Below are 19,514 nucleotides of genomic sequence, written 5' to 3'. Positions count from 1 at the left end.
AGACTGACGTCGACGTCTGTAATCGTTGGCTGTTTACTGTTAGGAAAGCAACAACTCCAGGCGCGTGACTTGAGCGCGCCTCGAGTACCGTTTCCACGCGCCCGTGTTACGTGGATAGAACGTGATGTGACCTTGTTTTGTTATATCATGAGCCTGACTTTTTTTTTTGCTGGTTGCTAAGGCATCCATAAGTGTTGTGTATGGATCGTTCCACTCTATTAAGCAAGGGGTCGTCACGGCACTCAAACGGTGTCTCCCCGCTACGTTGGGACGTGGATACCCGCCCGGGATTTATCAGCCTGGAAGCGAGAGTAGAGGGTGCCTAATTGCCTGGCAATTGGCCATGGGACAGGCCTGCTCCTACTGTTAGACCAGATTCCGATCGCTATCAGCCAACCAGAGGCGGTGTTTCCATTGCCCTCGAGGCCTGTCCTGGGGAGGGAACTGCTCGTCGTGACGTTCTTACCCATCTCTACCTACTTGAACCTCAATAGTCCCTTGTCGTTTCTTTTTCCATCCTATCCCCCTCTCTTTGGATTCTTGATTCTTCTTCAACCTCCTCTTTTATTTACTTCTTGGAAGTTTAAAATACAATTTTTTCCATTAATTCTACCTCGCGACGACGCACCGAGACATTCAGACCACCGGTTGTCATACCACTTCACAAAAGTTACCCCAACCTCAGCATAGGAGACGAAATTAGTAGGTCACTTTATGCTCCTTAGACTATACTTCTTAGAATACTTATTTTATACCCTAAATCTTAGGAGATCAACTTTTCGGCAACCAAGAAGCCAAAGTAGGACCAGCCTGTAACGTTTGCGCCCGCGATCCTCACAACGCTACAAGCTTTGTTGTCTGCCTGGACCTATCTCTGTCAAGCATAAAAACGGCAGTCTTGCATTGCTTTGCAGCGTAGGCTGCTCGGGTCGATCCCAATGGATGGCGACGAGCCTACGCAAGGTATGTCCTCTCTTGTTCAGCCTCTCCCCTACTTACGCTGACCTCCTCGTGGAAGCGACGCAGAATGTCCTCGATCCGCGCCGTATCGGGAAGCAGAACTCGGGCTTCTCAGACGAAGACATTTCCGATATAATATGCGTCCTCTACCCACACTCGGAATCGGCCCGCATTGAACTTGAACGCCTTGTTCAGGAAGGCTCTCCCCATATCATCGGTAAGGACGAAGCGGACGGCGTTGAGCCAGATTATGCCCTCGAAGACCAGGCTGGCCGATTTAGTGCCGACACAGGAAGCAGCGGCAGCCATGCTATCATCCTCCGGCTGTCGTCACAGCTCAAGGACCCCGCTGCTGGTTTTGCCTTTGGCCGAAACACGATGCGATGCGATGTTGTATTCGTAAACGATCCCTTGAAGCGAGTCAGCAACATACATTTCCGAATATACGTCAACGAGTATGGCACTGTCATGATCGAGGACCAGTCTACCAACGGTACTATAGTAGATGACCATATTCTTACCTCGAATCCCTCAGCCAAAAGAGATGGCCCGCCTAAATCAAAATACGTTCTCAGCTCTGGCTCCATCATCAAGGTGTATCTCCACCAAGCGGCCAGAGATTTGACTTTCCGAGTTCGGATACCTCGGCGAGATAACGAATACGACCAAGCATATACCGAAAAAGTCGATGATTTCTTTACTCGCCACGGAATCAAGCGCTCAAATGACACCATCACTCCTGGACCTGGTGGACACGTTGATCTCTTCAAGGTTCCTGCCCAGAACCAATTCAAAAGAGAGGAGACGAACGAAATTACCCAGAAAATTTCTCAAAAACCACAAAGGAGAGACGGTAACAGGGAATGGACGGGCTCTAAGAAGTACAACAGAATTGGCACAATCGGTAAGGGTGCCTTCGCGGTTGTTCACAGGGTCACGTCGAAGTACGACGGTTTGCCCTATGCAGCCAAGGAGATTGAGAAGCGTCGTTTTATCAAAAACGGTGTGCTGGACCAAAAGGTTGAGAATGAGATGAAGATCATGCAGCGGGTTGAACATGTAAGTCTTGCCCCCTATCACCGCCCTGCTCTCCCTATCGTTGTCCTACTCCCTCTAACATATATTTCGCAGCCTCATATCGTTCAGTATATTGAGCATTTCGATTGGGATGACCGACTACTTATCATCATTATGGAGTTTGTCCCTGGTGGTGATTTGGGAAAACTTATCTCGGACCACAACGCTATAACAGAGGAAAGTGTTCGAATCATGTCAAAGCAGCTCTTGAGTGCATTAGGATACCTACACGCCAACAACATCACTCATCGTGACGTCAAGCCAGACAATATTCTTATCAACTCTCTTAACCCTATCGATCTGAAACTTACCGACTTTGGCTTGTCGAAAATGGTGGATAGTGAACAGACTTTCTTACGAACGTTCTGTGGCACTTTACTCTATTGTGCGCCGGAGGTGTACACAGAATATGCGGAGTATGACGATAATGGCGTACGTAGCCGGGGTAAGAAAATGCGACGTCCTCCAGGTCAGAGATACAACCATGCTGTTGACATCTGGTCTTTAGGCGGCGTGTTGTTCTATGCTCTGACTGCGTCGCCCCCTTATCCAGTCAAGAGCGGCATCAGCTATTCTGAACTGTTGCACAAGATCATGACTACCCGGTTAGACATCTCGCCCCTGCAGGACAACGCCGTATCACAGCTAGCGATCGAATTCCTTTGCAGAATGCTTGAAAAGCGCCCAGAATACCGAGCGACAGTGACAGAACTCGAAAACCACTCTTGGTCCACTGGCGAATCCTCGGTCATCAGCGCCTCGCAATCGTTTGACGAGATCTCGGACGACGACATGTATGATAACTTTTCTCAGTTACAGCCCCGCCACTACGAGGAAGACCGGGTTAGTGACTCCATGGGTGAAGAGTCGGAAAAGGAAACTACGACAGGGCTTCCAGAAGCAAATAAACCCAGGCTTTTCGGAGAAGTCGGTGTTTCCGCCATCGGCAGCTCTGGTGTAATTCCAGACGAATACCTCAACCTCGAAGCGAGCAACGCTAGCACAGGTGAAACTGAGATTCTTGGTCAAGATGAGGACGAAGCTTACCAATCAGACGAGGATGCCACGCCTAGGGATAGAAACCGCCGAGCATACCGCCAAACGACTGCCTCTATGGTTCAAAAACAGTCAGAAGACCAGCTTCAAAGCCTTGTCGAGAATGTGGCGTCCCAAAGCCTTGGTGGCGACGAGCCTAGTATGCAGTTACTGGGGGCCTCTCAACTCTCCTTACAATCATCGGATTTTAATACTAGTAAACGCAAACCTCCTTCCCAAGACACCAGCGACGAGTTTGAGGAGAGCACACCACGCGGAAAACCCACAATGAAAAGATTAAAGTCGGAGGGGAATCTTGAGGACATGACAAAAGAAGCAATTGAAGAGTATCAACTACTGATACAGGTCCCTGTTGCTGGAAAACCATCCTCAGGACGTCAAATTGACCAGCCTTTCAACAAAACATGCTTCTGGGAACAGGACAAAAAGACCTGGCATTTCAACTATCCCGAATTGACCCACCTCCAACACAAAGCCTTCGAGCAGGCGGCGAAGACAAGGGGTGAAACGTTTACGCCCGGAAAGACCCCATTATGGGATCTAGCAATGAAGTATTTCTCTCCAGTCTCAAAAGCTGGAACACAAATCAGCGAAACTCGACGGAGCTCCCGAACACCGCAGGGCATGACAGACGACGCCATGGAGTTTCCACCTACCGCTGTCGCCTCGGAGGACTCCCAAATCCCTGACACGTTGCCCACTACCCACACCCAGATCATCGTCCCTGTTCAGAAACCAGAACCTAACAAACAACTCGTTGGCGTCATCGAGTCCCATCCAGAGTCATGCATACCAGGCATTACTATCCCTATTAGCGACACGTTGGTTTCTTTTGGTCGTGGTCCTTCAAATACAGAGCCGTTCAGCGACGTTTATGAATCTCGGGTACCCAAGTATGCTTTTAAAATATTGCTCTGGAAAGATGATGACACCTTCGACCCTTCAAAAGATCCATCAAAGATGCCTCTTCCTTGGCTCCGAGATGGGGAGGATCCAAATGCCTACAGCTTCTACATCTCAACTAAAGCATCTGTCGGCATCAACATCAACGGTTATCAACTTGCCTCAGCCGATGCTAAGAACCACGGCGGGCCTTCTTATCACTGGACTCGTCTCTACAACGGTGATATCTTGACAATTTGGGGGTCTGGCGACCGCAACAGCAAGCAAACAAAGCTCAATTTCCAATGTCTCTGGGGTGCTTCTACCCAAGAGCGTGGCGAAAACAAGGCACTTGAACTCGCACACAAACCACTGGCCCAGAAGCTGGATGCCGCATGCCAGAGAACAGAGAAACGCATCAAGGATGCTGTAGAGAGGAAGAAGAAGGAAGATGCAATCAGTGCTGATTTGAAAGAACGCGCGGAAAACATTGACAGAGAACGAGCACGGAGCGATGCTTTTGAAACGAAACGACAAGAAGCTATCGCGTATTTCGAATCAAAGCAGAGCCCTCTGTCAGCCATGGCTGCGATCACAAGTGCACCTCTAACAAGTCATTTTCTTGGTATCCCATTGCCTCGCCCAAACCCCAGCCAGGAGAATAGTTTTCAAATTCAGTAATGGGACATCGGCACTCATACATACATACTTACAGTTCATTAGAGAAGTATTTGTGCTCTTAGGCTTCAGATCCCTAAGTCGGCGCTCGGATGATGGGATAACGCAGTAATGAACTCTGTTTCTTTATTTTGTCCTTGGAATTTGCGGGTTGTGTGGGCTGGTTTTACTGAGAACTCAAATGGTTTTCACAGCGAAGTTTGTGATACTTCAGGCGAAATTGGAGGCGCATCAAGACGGGATTGTGCCTGCTATGGTGCTGTCATGGGAGACTGCATTTTGGAAAGGCAAAATCATGTGTTATAGAGAAAACAACAATATTATAATATTCAAGCGGCTCACCTTTTTAAAACGTCTTTTTTCGGCTGTGACATGATATCCAATGTTGCTAGCTGGTTTGGTGGGCAGTAGAAAAGTTGGTTTCCTAAGATTTGGGATACAAAAATAAACATACTTAGAAGTCTTGCCTAAGAGGTAGCTTAAGCTGGCCTACCTGCTAATTTTGTTTCTTATGCTTCTAGTAGTTACTGCCTGTGATATCCCGAGGACTATTAATGGCACTGGGCTTCTAAGAAGCATGTGTTGATCGTCATTCGTATATACATTACTCATTCAATCGTTTCGTTCGCTAATAATACAGGTCATAGCAAGTTATCGTTATCGTTCCAAGAAAAAAACAAGTCATACAGTCGTTCCCTTTCATATCGAATCATTATCATGCCTCTGACAGTCCTTTCCATGCTGACTTTTCGTAACTCGGAGCTTTTCATCCAGAGGCTCGATGTTCGTTCATTAAACATCCGTACATTCCCAAAAGTAAAAATGGTCGCAATCGTGGTCCACCTGGTTTCTAGGTGGAAGTCGGTGACGCAAGGCCCAGAGTTTTGGTGGCCAAAAGTGTTAGAGAGTCGTTTCATCGGCTGCTTGGTTGTTCTAGTTTTCGTCCGATGAAGGTGGTGTGCTGGAGTACGACTCTGATGATACCTCATCTTCAGCGTCTATGGGAGAAGCTGGGTTGATGATGATATTGAACTCTGGGTAACGATGTGTTAGTAAGTGATAGATGCAAGCGAGTGAAATGATACTTACCAAGCAGGTCTTTTGGGCTCTCAGGGGAAGTGTCACCGGCAGTGCCCAGCTCTTCAACGACTGGGATAGGATCAAAGGCATTCTTCCAAACAAACTTATCCGACTTTGCGGACGGAGATGGGTTAAAACCCCGCTTGGAGGATTTCTCTGATCCGGTAGGAGAACCACCGTACGGAGATTCTGGGTAACTGCGCTGGCGAGGCGTGTAATATGGGTTATTTCCAGCTGGACCACTACCTTTCTCAGTAGCTGACCCTGTGTCTGTGCAGCTGTGCAACTCAGGTTCCGTGAATGAACTAAAGATGTTTGAGGAACACTGAGATGGCCGAGGGCAAGGTGTTGTCTGACTGTCATTGGAACTGCGAGGGCCAAATCTTTCCTAATTGTCTCTGGCAGTCTCGTTGAAATCGTGAGCAGAAGATTTGGGGCTCGCTCGGTCGCTTGGAGGTACAGAAGATGCCTTGTCCTTCTTGAAGAAGGAGGCAAATATACTACCGGTAGAAAGGCGCGACGGAAGGGATGCGGTCGACTCCCTGTACTGGTCATAGTTGTAGGGATGAGAAGATGATGGCTTGAAGTCCTCATCGGCATCGTAGTAGTCACGGAAAGAGTTTTCCGAGTAATGGTCGGCGTAAGGATATCCAGGGCTTGGGAAAGAATCCCAATGTCCGCCACTGCCAAAGTCCTTACTGAATGCTCCTTTGGAGTACCCCTTTGAAGGTGTTCCAGGGACAAAGCTATCAGGAGTATGCAAGTGCTCACGATGAAAGCCTGAAGGTATATTCGAATGTTGACCATAGTGAGGATGCAGGTAATTGTCTCTCGTTTCTTTGGTACGGCGAGAGGCAGATTGCTTGCGAGAGATAAGAGGAGAGCCAGGAGAACGCAGGTATCTGGGACTTCCAGGCTCTGAGAAGTCGTCTGCATCTTTTGGCAAGGCTGTACGAATGTCGACAGACTGTTTGAACCTCACTGTCTTGCTGCCCGAAGATTTGGAAGAACTTGGTTCGGAACAGTCAGAGTCGAGAGATTTCCCGCGAACCCGAGGCGATTCATCTGACTTCTCGGCTCTGGCCTTTCTAGATCCATCCGAGGACGACCGGTCACTACCTGCCAGTGCGGACTTGAGTACAACATCGGGTGAGAGGCTTTTTCGAGGTGCACGATCTTTGGATTCAGTCTTCTGTCCTCTCTTCTTGGAGCGAAGGCTAGAGGTCGGGGTGGTTATTCTGGAATGATGACTCGACGAGGAATCTTCGACGTAGGGCGCTTGGTAGTTGCCGTTCGCCTCAAATTCCTCTCTATGAGGACTGGAGCCTGTGCTGAATTGACTAGAGGACTTCCTCTCCGCTCGACGGTCAGAAGAACTAGTGCTTCGCGAGGGGCAGTAGGGCGATTCAGGGGGCACGTAGTCGGCATCTAATGCAACAACAGGCGATTTAGGGGTACGTGGCTCTGTTCCCCTTCCGCGAGGTGGCTCGGCAGGTTGCCAAAATTTGAATTCGGATTGCTGATCGCTTCGAACACTGTCACGGTCGGCTTTGCTGTTTTGGTGACGATTGACAGTGAGTGAATCCAAGTCATCTTCCGAATCAGAAGGAGTGGTTATCTCTGTGTGTGTCTCAACTTTTGGGTCAACCTTGTATGCATTAGTAAGTGCTAGGCTGGTAATTATCGCGAACTCACAAAGTTGATGACAGAATGGTCCGGAAGACTCTCATACACCTTGAACTCTTCGGTGCATGAACCACAATAGTTGGCGAAGAGAGGCTCGCCCGGCAGCACTGGATACTGCTGATGAAATGCCATCGACCTCGCACCTCCGCAGTTGAAACAAAAGTGGTATTTCTGAACGATACCTCGATTGCACATCTCTTTTCGGCAGCTCTCGCAGTAGTTGATCTTGTGTGATTTTCTAGAGTCTTTTAAGGGCCAACGCTTATGGAACAGCTGCGAGCGAATGTTACCACATCCTGAGCAGATATGGTGACGTGGAATGTGTCGAGAGCTTTTGACCTTCTGAGTGTGATACTTTCGGTACTGTTCATTCTCAGTTTTGTGCACAGGTGCGAGAAGGCTGCGGACCGGTGCGGTTGCAGCCTCGTTTGCGGTATCTCCGTCGAAGGCCAACTGCGACAAGTTGCTGACCGATGTAAGAGAAAGCTTTCTTGCGTGTGACTTCTTGCTGTGCGTAATAGCTTTGTTCAAGGTCGAGTTCAGGCGGTCTTGTAGACGACGAAGGTCGCGGCGCAAAACTCGGCTATTGGGCTCGGAAGATAGATCAGCCATCTTTGAGTCAATGTGTTTCTGCAGTCGCTGTATATCTTTATTCCACGGGTCAGATAGCCCAGGAGCTTGAGAGTTTGGCTTCGAAGAATCGACGCCTGATGTTACTGGAGGTATTACGTTGCTGTTTGAAGTTGCAGAGGACACGGGTACTGTCGCTAGACCAGGAGGTGGCTGCACCATGACAGGTGGAGGCATAGCCGGAGCCATGAACTGAGGAACCGGAGCCCGAAGCATAGTAGATGGCTGAGGCGGCCCAAAGTTGACTGGGTTCTGGTAGTATACTTGCTGCTGAGGCATAGGCTGGCATACTGGAAGTCCAAAAGGTTGGTTCAAAGTAGAAATAGGAAATGTTTTTGACTGTACAATATTACAAGGCGCTTTCGACAAATGAATAGGAATGGGAGGCGTGAATGTTGCAGAACTCTGTACACAAGGGATAGATGGTGGGCTAGTCATGTTTCCAATGTTTGATCGACGAGATGTCGAGCGGGAGGTTCGAGAACGGATCGATTTTGCAGGGCTAGATCGAGACGAAGCCCGCGAACGGCGTCGGCGATGCTGCTTCTTTCGTGAAGAGCTCTTCTTTGAAGAGCTAGGAGACGCTGGGGTGCTTCGATGAGGCGTCGGAGGTCTTTCAGAAAGATGACGACTGCGATGTTGTTGTCGTCCACGGTCTTCCTGGGAAGATGAAGAGCATGTTTCATCCGAGTCTGATTCGTCGTTGGAGTCAGAGGGAGGATCATAGACGATTTTCATCCGACCAGGACTCTTGTTGCATGAAGATTTACTCCCGTAGCGAAAGGGAAAACCAAAAGCTGCGCTCAAAAGATCGACCTGGGGGCCTGCTCGATTGCGGCGGCGGCGCAAGGCCTTGCTGAAGAGTCCCATTTTTGCGCTTCCAGAGGAAAGCCTGCAAATAGAGGGCGAGAATAGAGTCGCTAATCAGCCTCGAGTGTGATTATTGGCGCGATGGTGAGAAGAACAAAAAGGGGAAGTGATTATGGTATATAGAACAATAACCTGGAAGGAGTGTGGGTGGAGATGTGAGAGTGTGAATCGAGTGCGTAAAGAGAAGAAAAGAGCAGTTCATGCAAGATGATGACGCTGGAACCGCAGAAATAATCGGCTTGTTTCTTCTCCTTTCGATTTTTGTGCGTGTGTGGGTGCGGGTTGAAGGCAGTCGTGCGGGCCGTTGGCAGTTGGCGAGAACTGCCACTCGCATTTGCAGCTTAGATGAAGAGCCAGGTAGCCGAGGAGATTAAAACGATAACACTAAGTAATGCAAGTCTTTCTCTTCGTCCCAAACATGTGTACTGTGGCAGAAGAAAGGTCAGCTTTGGGGCCTTCGTCTTGTTCTCTGTATTCAGGAGGAACTCACCCTTAGATCTCGTAAAGCCTCCTTTAGACTCCTTTCTCCCGTCCTTTTTAAGTAGTAAGAAGCTTACTCGGGCTGTTGAGGATGTCACCCTTGTGCGTCTTGGTCAGCCCCTGAATGGTGTGTGAGCTGGTATAGCACAAAGAGACCGAAGGGGATAGATTCAACGAGGAGGGTATCGGTGATGGTGAAGATTAAGAAAAGGAGGAAGCGAGTTGATATATAACTTTATACATTAGGACATCACCTTAACACTCAGCAGCCTAGAAACATTCACTGCATTTACAAGCTTTCTATACATTGCATCTTGACCCTTATTCCCTGAGCTGCAAACGGCTGTAATTCCTTTCTCGAAATCGCAAACACGCATGAGCAGTCTAGTGTCGTCTTTGTTGCACTTTACTTACTTCCATCGTATATCACAATAAACACATCACCTAGTGTGAACGTACGCTCAATTTAACAATTATATCGGGACAAAAGAATATATATCTTTGTTCCTTTTTTCTTTCTCTTTCTTCTCAATCAGACAAGGTTCTTACATTGATATACATTTTCAATTCACTTTTGTCTAAAATGTGGGTAACATTGAAGCCCTCTATTCTTTCTTCCACGCTTCTAGCAAACCAAAACCCCTTAGTCCACACGGGAGCCGACAGCAGCTCGCTTCTTGAGCGCCTTCTTCTTCTTTTGTCCTCGGCTGAAACCGCCGGCGGCGACATGGTTACGGTCAATGTTGTCAAGATCCTTGACCTTGTAGATACGGATAATCCAATTCTCACTGGTAAAAGCCTCCTCCAAAGTGTCGAGAGTAGGTCCCTCAGAAGGCACAGCGGTGTTTCGAACACGATCAACGGCTCTTCCAGGGGGGAACATGCCAGCGTAGTTGTAGTACGACATCTTGTACCTGAGAGAAGAAAGTTAGCTTAAAGGCAATTTTTAAATCACAGGGGTGTACTCACATCAAGCTGTTCTTCATGGTCTCAGTAGCTTCCTCGTTGACCTTGTACTCTCCCCGAGCGGTGAAGAAATTGCGCTCCTTGACCTCATCGGGCCAGATACCTTCGGCAATGCGAACCATCCAGAGGAACTTGTTTATGTCATCTCCGGAGTAGCCGATGAGACCACCAAAGACTACCAAAACGTAGGAAACCTCATGCTGGCGCATAATAGGGTAGCTGACCTCCTCACGAGAACTCATGGCCTTGCCCACTGTCGCGATGTGCGTGTTGTTCCAAGTGTTGTTGTCGACAAGGGTGGGCCGGTCAGCCATGCCACCGATCTGGTAACCGTAATCCCACCATGACATGACCTTGTCGTCCTTCTCGGTGTTCTGTCGGAGCCACTGGTACGCCTCTCGGTAATCATCAATGATGTGCTGACTACCATCTGGCATGCGGCTGGCCAACACGACGGAGGGCGACGAGTAAGCGTTGGAAGTGACCCAAGTACAGTGGGTGACAAACATGACCAGGTAAATGGCCATGGCACCAACAACCAGGACCTTGGACATGATAGTGTAGATACCGACAGTTGGCTTAGAAAGGGCGCGGAGGGCACCCTTGTTCTTCTTGGAGCTTTCGGAACCCTCAGTCTTGGTCTCGTCCGCAGCATCGGGCTGCTTGATTTGCATGTAGGTGTCAAGGAGCTGGGAAGCAGCAATAGCAGCAGCGACACAAACAATAGGGGTCAGAGTAAGAATGAGACGAACCATGACGCCAGCGAAGTAGCTTGCAAACATGGCGTAGACGACAACAAAAACATGCTCGTCCCGGAGGTTCTGGAAACACATGTAAACACCGGCGGGGAAAAGCCAGATGAGAAAGTTCATGTCGAAGAAGAATGAGGGCCAGGCAGTGGGCTGATGCTCCGAGACGGACGCAATGATGGGGATATGGACCTTAGCATAGCCAGTGTCAAACAGGGAGTAGAATCGGCCACCCCAAGGCGCAATGTATCCAAGAGAGGTCAAAAGGATCAGGCCAGCCAAGCCGATCACGCAAGTCGCCACACCGGCAGCAATCACAACGGTGGTGATCTGTCGACCAGGAATGACGCGCTTAACGAAGAGAATGAAGGCGATGACCTGGAGCAGACCAAAAACACCTGGATCGAATGTTAGTATTGAGCCTAGCTGGAGATTTGTGCATGCGTACCTAGCGCTGGCATATGCTCGTTGGTCTTAACAGCAAGAAAGCCGACAAAGGGAATTTGGAAGCTGGCCAGTGTACCAGCAACGTACCACGCTGTGTAGCTGAGGTAAAGACGATCGCTGTAGCGGCCCATGCAAATGAGAGTGAAGGCATGAACCGGCAAGAGACATGTAATGAAGGCATATCCACCCCACGACGCAACCATGTAGCCGTAAGACAGAGCGCAGAAACCACCAATGACCATTGAGCCTCTCTTGAGAGCCTTGACCCAGAGGTAGAAGGTGAAGACGAGGAGGAAAATGGCGATGGCTTCGTTGTCGTAACTGCCAGCGACTGATCGAGAAATGTAGCCAGGGGCGATTCCCATGAAAGCCGCAGCAAGGAGACCGGCAGATTGCGTAGTGGTCATCTCATTGGTGAGAAGATAGGCAGCATATGCCGTCAAGCCAGAGAAGGCGGGCGCGAGAAGAACGCAGATGTTTCGAATATCGACGGGGACAGTGAGGGTACGGAGAGCGTGGTAGATGACGCCGCTGGTCACCATCAGACCAGGGTAGAGGGTACCTCCAGTGACTCGTCCAAGAGGATGCCATGTTCGGTCATCAAACCAATCCCAGAAGTTGTAGAATCCATTGGCGACGAGGTACTTGGTCGCACGGAAGTTGAACCACGGATCGACTACCATGGTGTTAGCTCTGCATTAGTATGGGGCGTCGTGGAAAGAACTGACATTCGTGAATGATGCTTTCAAAGCCTACGCGCAATTAATTAGTAAATGATTATCTTGACGAGTAGAAGCGCTCTTGTGGTCCGAAAAGAAATGGTGCGAGCGCATCAAGCCTCCATCATGAGAGGAGAAGGAAGCACTTACGAATCACAGAAAAGAGACGACTGGAGATAGCTGCACCAGCGATGAAGAAAAGGATGAGGACTCTCAGAAGAGTCCTTGTGTTGGTTCCTGTCAAGAAAGCGAGCGTATCGCTAGGTTTTGACGTTACGGCCGTCATGATGGGCTGCAATTGTCGACAATGATAGATGCAACTTGTCGAAACCAAAGCCCGAGATGATGGATGCTCTCAACTCCACCAGAAGGACAGCTTGGAGCTTTACAATGCGGGAGCTAGGTGCAGTACAAGGAGGTCGATGTGGAGCCCATTTTCTTATGAAAAAGGTACGTACTTTTCAATTGCTCGGTCCTGAAGCCATTTCGAAACATTAGCTTCATCGCTGGACCGTCGTTTTCCCGAGGAAGGCATATCAACGCCACGATACTCAACAAACAGTCACGAATATTGGTCAACACTGAGTTAAATCATGAGATTTGAACTGGTCTTGTTGGTTTTGTTCTTTGTTGTCGTTCTTTATGGTGTTTCTCTGTTGACAAACTGAACCCCAATTTTCACAGAATGTCACAACCCAAGTATAGTACTGATTACATAGAGCTTCGCCAATTATATCCTGAAAGTCACTACATGAACATGTGAATCATTTGCATTTTGTCGCCTTCTGTATAGTTCATTCCAATATGGCACTGGAGATTTATGAGATAAATCCTATCATGGGAGACTGGGTCCATTCAACAGAACTTTAACAGCTTATCAATCGTCTCTTCTCATAAAACATACCTAGGTAGAGATATGAAGAAACATGCGTGTAGTTATATGTATGAGCGTTTGCTTAATCGAATAATGAAGGGAGAACATAATAGCGCAATGGTAACCTTACGCGATTTCACTCGTGTATGTCCCTGGATACTCTCGGAATTTTAGCTGCCTTTTCTAAAAAGTAGTGCGGGGAGGGGATGTTGCGTTGTCAAATTATTGCTCCAGTGTTGGGCAGTATCAAAATGAGCTGCGTGTGTTCAAGATACAGTACCGATACAACGCCCAATCCCAATAGCGATTCAGTTTTGTGCTAAAAGTTAAAAATCGTACAGTACATCGTAAGAACTGTTCAGACATCATAGACTCATTGGTATCATACCAACCTGATATGCATTAGAGCTACCAAGCTCCCTGATGATACATCGTATCATAGGATTCCTGAAGTGGTTATGACATCTTTCCAGCTTAAAATTATCCAAAACACCTTGCCAAAGTAATACAAGATCCTTATTCAAGACAATTGACGCTTTTGCCGTCTAAAGTAGATATATTGTACACCTGTACACAGAGTTAAACAGGGACCTAAGGAAACATCTATGCAGGACCGCCACGTATATCCTCAATCATACATCGGGTCTGGTTCGAGGCTCGGATTATTGCCCCGGCAGGACCTGTTTCCCTAGCGGTAACCTTTTCGCCAAAACCTCCTATCGTTCAATTCTCTCTCCCTTGTCATATTTGCGTTGCCCCGCGCCATTATTACATATCTAAGGGCTCTCCTTCTGGACCTTCAACAGCAGCTTCTCAAGATCGAACTTGGGGTCTGAAGGATCGGTAATAACTTTTCATGTCAGTTAGTTGGGTGTTCGCCAGCTCACATGTGCGCGATATGCCGCTGCCAATTGCCTGGGCAGCAAGCGTTGGAGCGACAATGACTGAATGACGTACCATCATCACCAGTTGAAGGGCTCTTCTTCTTGGCGAACTCGGCCTTGGCCTGCTGGATAAGCTTCTCCTTCTTCTCGTACTCGTGCTGCGCGTGCTCAGCCCTTTGGGAAGCAGTAATCGCTCGCTGGTGGGTGAAGCCGTAAAAGATACCCAGGCCGAGGGCGGACCACCGCAAAACCTATAAATGACTCAATTAGTCCCTTAAACCATATACAATTCCATCCGATTGTGCCGCTCAAAAGTTTGAAGTCCATTCGCCGATATCGTCGATAGCTCGGGCTTGGGAAACGGTCGAGCGGCCGTATCGGGGGAGGATAACACGCACGTTCACTCCGGTCGAAGCCATTGGGAATAGAGTCGCAAAAAAAGGGCGGACGGGACGAAAAGCGAAAGGATCGGTATTGACGATAGTCGGAGGTCGACAATGGCTTGTCAATGGACCCAGTCGGAGTGGCTCGAGGTGATTAGATGCGTCGGCTTGAGGTGAAGAATTGAAAAGTCGTCGGGAAAAGTCGCAGTTTTTCCATTCGCTGCCAACCTAAAGAGCCAGCCAACCGCTGGCGGCTGGGGAGCTCGGTCAAGCTGGAGCCAGTGAGCCGGCCAAAGTGATCACGTGTCATGCTTCATTGTATCAGTGAATTGACTGTGGAGTTAGAATTTACTACGTGCCATCACCACCTCCACTAACATTTAAAAGCTCAGACTACTAAGTACTCTGTAGTTAGCCAGATTGGTACAGGGGTTTCTGAGGGATGCTAGTGCCTGAGCCTCTGAAGTCCGGGCAGTCCACTCAGGTCCTGTCGCGCATGGATGGATTCAATTGGACCCATTGCAAGCTCATTACTGCTACTGTACAACCCAGCATTTCATAACTTCTATCGCGACGAAACAACCACACAATTACATACCTCTCAACCTTGTAACCTGGAATTGGTTTTGTTCTTTCTTGCCATCGTCACTGCACGTCTATTTTGAAAACAGTGAATCCTTTATTACCGTGTCCAGTCGTCGTCGATCTATACCTTCCAAATTATAGCTTTCCAAACATCGAGCAGTCCCGCGATGCGACTGTGGAACATCCACAATGCAGCAACGTCGAGATGAAATTCTAGCAAAGAAGGCAAAGCTTGCTGAGCTCAAGCGCCAAAGAGAGCTTCGGGCAAACGCAGCGAATGCAGGTCGTGCGAGCGTAGGAACTTCTAGCGACGTTGGTCCCCTGACACCCTACCGCCTTTAAGCCCCTCGTTGACGTTTCTCGACCACAGTTGATATCGCCAACCCCTGGAAGAGCAGATAACCGCCGCGAGATCGAAACCCTCATTAACAGTCTTGTCGGTGACAGCAGGCCTGGCTCAGCAGTTACAGGAGGGCCTGGTTCTCCCGCTCCTCGCGGTAGTCGCCCGAACAGCGTCCTTAGCGCTGGCGAGATTAGCAACGAACCTTCCGAAGTTACCACCATTAGCAACATTCAGATTCCCGCACAGCCGCCCCCAAGTCTTAGTACCGCTCCGCTCCTGACCGTTTTCGAATGTCCGCCATCGCCAGTGAAGGAGGTTTTCTCGTACAGCAAAGGTGTCCAGACCACCGAGGAGTGGACAACTCCTACCAGAACCAGAGCACAGTCTCTCATTTCGGAGGCCGAAGATGTTCCCGCCGTAACTTCGACGCCCAGCAAGAGGCTGAGCAGGAGGGAGCGAGATCGAGAAGAGGAACTCCGACAGAAGATCAGAGAAGAGGTTGAAGAGGAGCTACGGGCGACGAAGGAATTCTTGAGTGATGGTGTAGTTCCGACCGCGGTCAGTCAACCTGCGAGAAACTGGACCGCTGAGGAGCTCGATGCTGTTGCGCAATCGGACGACTTTTTTGACTTCCTTGAGAAGTCCACAAAGGTCATCGAACGGGCTCTTGACCAAGAGACGTATGATATCCTTACAGACTACGCTCTACAAGGCCAAGATATAGACGACGACGATGAGGATAGCGGTAATACGGGTGGCAAAGGACGGCACAGAATAAAGGAAGTGGCTCAATTCTTCGACGAGCGATGGTCTAAGAAGCGCATGATCAGTGGGATTGACTTTTCACCTAAATTCAACGAGCTACTTCTCGCTTCTTATACCAAGAACCCTACGGCTCCTCATGAACCGGATGGCTTGGTCCAAGTCTGGAACATGCACATGCAAGATCGCCCGGAATACGTTTTCACTGCGCAGTCGGATATTCTCACTGCCAAGTTCTCTCCTTATCACAACAATCTGATTATTGGTGGCTCATACAGTGGCCAGGTGCTGTTGTGGGATACAAGAGCAAAGGCGGCACCAGTGCAGAAGACTCCCTTGACAGGTTACGGGCATGCTCATCCCATTTACTCTGTTGATATTGTTGGTACTCAAAACGCCAACAATATCATTTCTTGCTCCACCGATGGTGTGGTTTGTGGTTGGACAATGGACGTCTTCGCCCAGCCCCAGGAACTTCTTGAATTGAAGAACCCTAGTCAGGCCAAGGTGGCGGTCGAAGATGTTAGTCCCACGTGTCTTTCTTTCCCAGATACAGACCCTACGTTCTTCCTTGTTGGTAGTGAAGAGGGCACTATCTTCCCCTGCCATCGATACGACCGTGCCGGTGCCAAAGCTGGCGTCGATAAGAAGATCAGCTACAAGGGACACACTGCTCCTGTCATGTCAGTGGACTTCCATCCTGCTAGGGGCCCTGTGGATTTGGGCGATCTAGTTATATCGTCATCTTTGGATTGGAGTGTCAAGCTTTGGAAGGTTCGAGCACCGGCAGCTACATCTACGATTGGATCTGGTGACGGTACAATTGCGCCTCTTATCGACTTTGTTCGCGAAGATGTCGTCTACGACGCCAAGTGGTCTCCTGTCAAGCCCAACATTTTTGCTTTGGTTGACGGTGCTGGTTGGTTGGAGCTTTGGGATATTGCTGTTGAGACCGAGGAGCCTGTGTCAAAGATCTCACCCAGCTCCCGAAAGGACGGCAGAACCATGCTTTCAAAGAGTCTGAACAAAGTTGCATGGGAACCTAATGATGGAAAGCGTCTTGCCACTGGTGGTATTGACGGCTCATTGACGGTATTTGAGGTTGCTAGTGGCCTTGGTGGTAAGGAGAGCTTGAAGAACGAGGACTGGGCGAATGTGAAGAAGCTTGTGAACCGACTGGAAGCAGTCGGCTCCAATGGTGCTTTGATAGTTTAAGGACCATTATTGGATGGAGTGTTGGTAGCATAGTCCATTGGGTGTGTGTCTTGTATTGTGAGGTAGTTGCCAGCTGAATTTACCGATATACCCTGTGTTTATTGCTATCCATTTTTCTGTTATCAACTGTGACTTATTAGGTTAAAGAACTAATACCTTTGGGTAGGTAGCTTGCTTCGTTACTATTACTACTGCCCAGGTACCCACGATGCCTTCACCCAAGGATATCGGGGCTGGCTTGGCAAGCCGATGATGTCACGTGCCATCTCCACACCAATATCCTCAACTTTTCGCGACTGGAGCTCCAGCTTGACTCCGAACCTCAAACAACTCAGAATGAGGAACTCAAGAACTTAGCACGAGTCTGCTCCAAGTCATTCAAGAGGGTGTCGTCTTCCCTGCTCCAATCATCACGATTGCTGCTATAAAAGACGTTGATCATTATCTGGTAGGTTACACTTTTCCACATACCCATACAACCAACCCTTCATGATGGCATTCATTTTTATGAATTCTGCAATTCCGAATGCCTTTTTTGTTTTAGGCAACACGTGGACAATTTACAGCTGAATATCAACGACATTTCCCAATTATTGTTACATACACAAGTTCTATGGATCCATTCTAACTGAACACCAGATATTCACTTCGTAACCTAAGTCTCCATCGGCATGCCCTCTGGGTATCGCCCTCCGGAAACCTCAAACTCATCTGCTATCTTCTCCAGGGTTTTCATTTCTTCTTCCGAAAGCTGGCAGTGTTGAGCGTTTTCCTCTACTCTGGCCGCCGTGGTTGCTCCTGGTGCTGGGATTATAGTCGGCAATCCCTTGCGGCCGCTCAGACCTCTCACCCAGTGAATTGCGAGTTGTGCTGGTGTAATACCCTTCTTTTCGGCCACCGCCTTGACCTGCTCGACGAGCTTGAGATTGTGCTGGAAAGCCTCGGGTTGGAAACGAGGGAACTTGCTAGCAATTCCTTGACTCTGGAACTCAGAGCTGTTGTTAAAGCGGCCAGTAAGGATCTGATACGGTCATTAGTTGCGTGAGATTTTTATGAAGCATATAGATGTACTCACACCACGTCCAATGGGCGAATAGGCCATGATAGGAATGTTGTGTTTGGCGCAGGCGGCAGCAACGCCGTTGTGCAAAATATCTGTGCTAAACAAGCTGAGCTCGACCTCAACAAGGCTGATCTTGGCAATCTTGACAGCCTCTTCAATGGTCTCGGCGCTGCATTCTGAAAGTGCAATACCGCCGACTTTGCCAGTGTCGACGTACTCCTTTTGGATGACGCTGAGGGTTGTCTCAAACGGGACCTTGTGGTCTCGTCTCGAGGGCGCAAAGAGGTCAATCTTCTTGGTCCCGCCGAGCTGATTGATCACGTTGTCGATCGATCTTCGGACGTTCTCAGGAGATCCATCAAGCTGGAATTTTTCAAGATTGTAGGTACCTTTCATGACTATAGTGATCTTGTCCGTGTCTTCGGGATACTCTGTGAAATAAGCCTTGAGAAGAGTCATGCTGTTGTACTCTGGGGTCCCGTAGAACTCAGCGCCGCTCCAGAGAGTACAGCCATTGTTAGAGGCAGTGCGCATGGCTTCAATAGCCTGATCCAGAGGGGTGGCATTTGGGCGCCATGTGAAGCCTGTGCATTATGAGTCTTGCGTCTTTTCATCAAAGGAAATTTACCTACCCATGAGGCCGTAGGCGACAGGGCCGACTTGCTTTCCAAGGACCTCGTGCATGTTGGTTATTGAGTATAGTAGGTTATTGTGGAGATGGCGTTGCTGATACCAGTAAAGGAAAAGGATGCTTTGAAATAAAGTCTTTGACGAGGAGGCATGATGATGTTTATATATTTTTATCCCACTCGATAACATCGACATACATCATTGACTCTAATCCTAAACGGCAATGGTGATGTCGCAGTCCCGATCCATCGGGGTTACAGCGTCAATGTTACATAAACCCGAGATCTGACTAATAAACACTTCAAACTACAAGATCAGAGGTTACTTATCACAGATTTATGAACCACAACTATGAAGCTAAATGGAGATAGGATATTGGCTTTGCCTTTTAATCCGAATAGTCGGATCTCATCACATAATAAGGTTTCTGTATAGGCGGTGGGAGTTGGTCTTGTTTGGTGGGATAGCCGATAAGTATCTGTACCTAAACAATTT

The 19,514-nt window shown here is 48.7% G+C and overlaps 6 protein-coding genes across 6 annotated transcripts; 2 read left to right on the top strand and 4 right to left on the bottom strand.

The window, feature by feature from the left end:
- Nucleotides 1-938: 938 nt before the first annotated feature.
- Nucleotides 939-4,656, top strand: FPOAC1_000453 (uncharacterized protein; the record flags this gene model as incomplete). The annotated part of the gene is made up of 3 exons (XM_044845068.1): nucleotides 939-963; nucleotides 1,019-2,019; nucleotides 2,092-4,656. 3 exons carry the CDS (start codon nucleotides 939-941, stop codon nucleotides 4,654-4,656), a joined length of 3,591 nt encoding a protein of 1,196 aa, XP_044710984.1.
- A 930-nt stretch (nucleotides 4,657-5,586) lies between these two features.
- Nucleotides 5,587-8,919, bottom strand: FPOAC1_000452 (uncharacterized protein; the record flags this gene model as incomplete). Its single annotated transcript, XM_044845067.1, has 4 exons — nucleotides 5,587-5,687; nucleotides 5,743-6,121; nucleotides 6,194-7,381; nucleotides 7,429-8,919. 4 exons carry the CDS (start codon nucleotides 8,917-8,919, stop codon nucleotides 5,587-5,589), a joined length of 3,159 nt encoding a protein of 1,052 aa, XP_044710983.1.
- A 1,123-nt stretch (nucleotides 8,920-10,042) lies between these two features.
- Nucleotides 10,043-12,566, bottom strand: STT3 (oligosaccharyl transferase stt3 subunit; the record flags this gene model as incomplete). Its single annotated transcript, XM_044845066.1, has 5 exons — nucleotides 10,043-10,313; nucleotides 10,369-11,512; nucleotides 11,563-12,237; nucleotides 12,290-12,313; nucleotides 12,431-12,566. The coding sequence occupies 5 exons, from the start codon at nucleotides 12,564-12,566 to the stop codon at nucleotides 10,043-10,045; spliced, it is 2,250 nt and encodes a 749-aa protein (XP_044710982.1).
- A 1,364-nt stretch (nucleotides 12,567-13,930) lies between these two features.
- On the bottom strand, nucleotides 13,931-14,457 carry FPOAC1_000450 (uncharacterized protein; the record flags this gene model as incomplete). The annotated part of the gene is made up of 3 exons (XM_044845065.1): nucleotides 13,931-14,004; nucleotides 14,112-14,289; nucleotides 14,437-14,457. The coding sequence occupies 3 exons, from the start codon at nucleotides 14,455-14,457 to the stop codon at nucleotides 13,931-13,933; spliced, it is 273 nt and encodes a 90-aa protein (XP_044710981.1).
- Nucleotides 14,458-15,195: 738 nt separating this feature from the next.
- Nucleotides 15,196-17,326, top strand: FPOAC1_000449 (uncharacterized protein; the record flags this gene model as incomplete). Its single annotated transcript, XM_044845064.1, has 2 exons — nucleotides 15,196-15,318; nucleotides 15,377-17,326. The coding sequence occupies 2 exons, from the start codon at nucleotides 15,196-15,198 to the stop codon at nucleotides 17,324-17,326; spliced, it is 2,073 nt and encodes a 690-aa protein (XP_044710980.1).
- Nucleotides 17,327-17,981: 655 nt separating this feature from the next.
- FPOAC1_000448 (uncharacterized protein) lies at nucleotides 17,982-19,073 on the bottom strand (the record flags this gene model as incomplete). The annotated part of the gene is made up of 3 exons (XM_044845063.1): nucleotides 17,982-18,347; nucleotides 18,402-18,973; nucleotides 19,022-19,073. 3 exons carry the CDS (start codon nucleotides 19,071-19,073, stop codon nucleotides 17,982-17,984), a joined length of 990 nt encoding a protein of 329 aa, XP_044710979.1.
- Nucleotides 19,074-19,514: the final 441 nt, after the last annotated feature.

Source organism: Fusarium poae, chromosome 1 (genome assembly GCF_019609905.1).
Source record: "Fusarium poae strain DAOMC 252244 chromosome 1, whole genome shotgun sequence".
Lineage (NCBI taxonomy): Eukaryota > Fungi > Ascomycota > Sordariomycetes > Hypocreales > Nectriaceae > Fusarium > Fusarium poae.
Note: the sequence above shows the minus strand (reverse complement) of the source record. Positions and strands in the feature narration are given on the sequence as shown.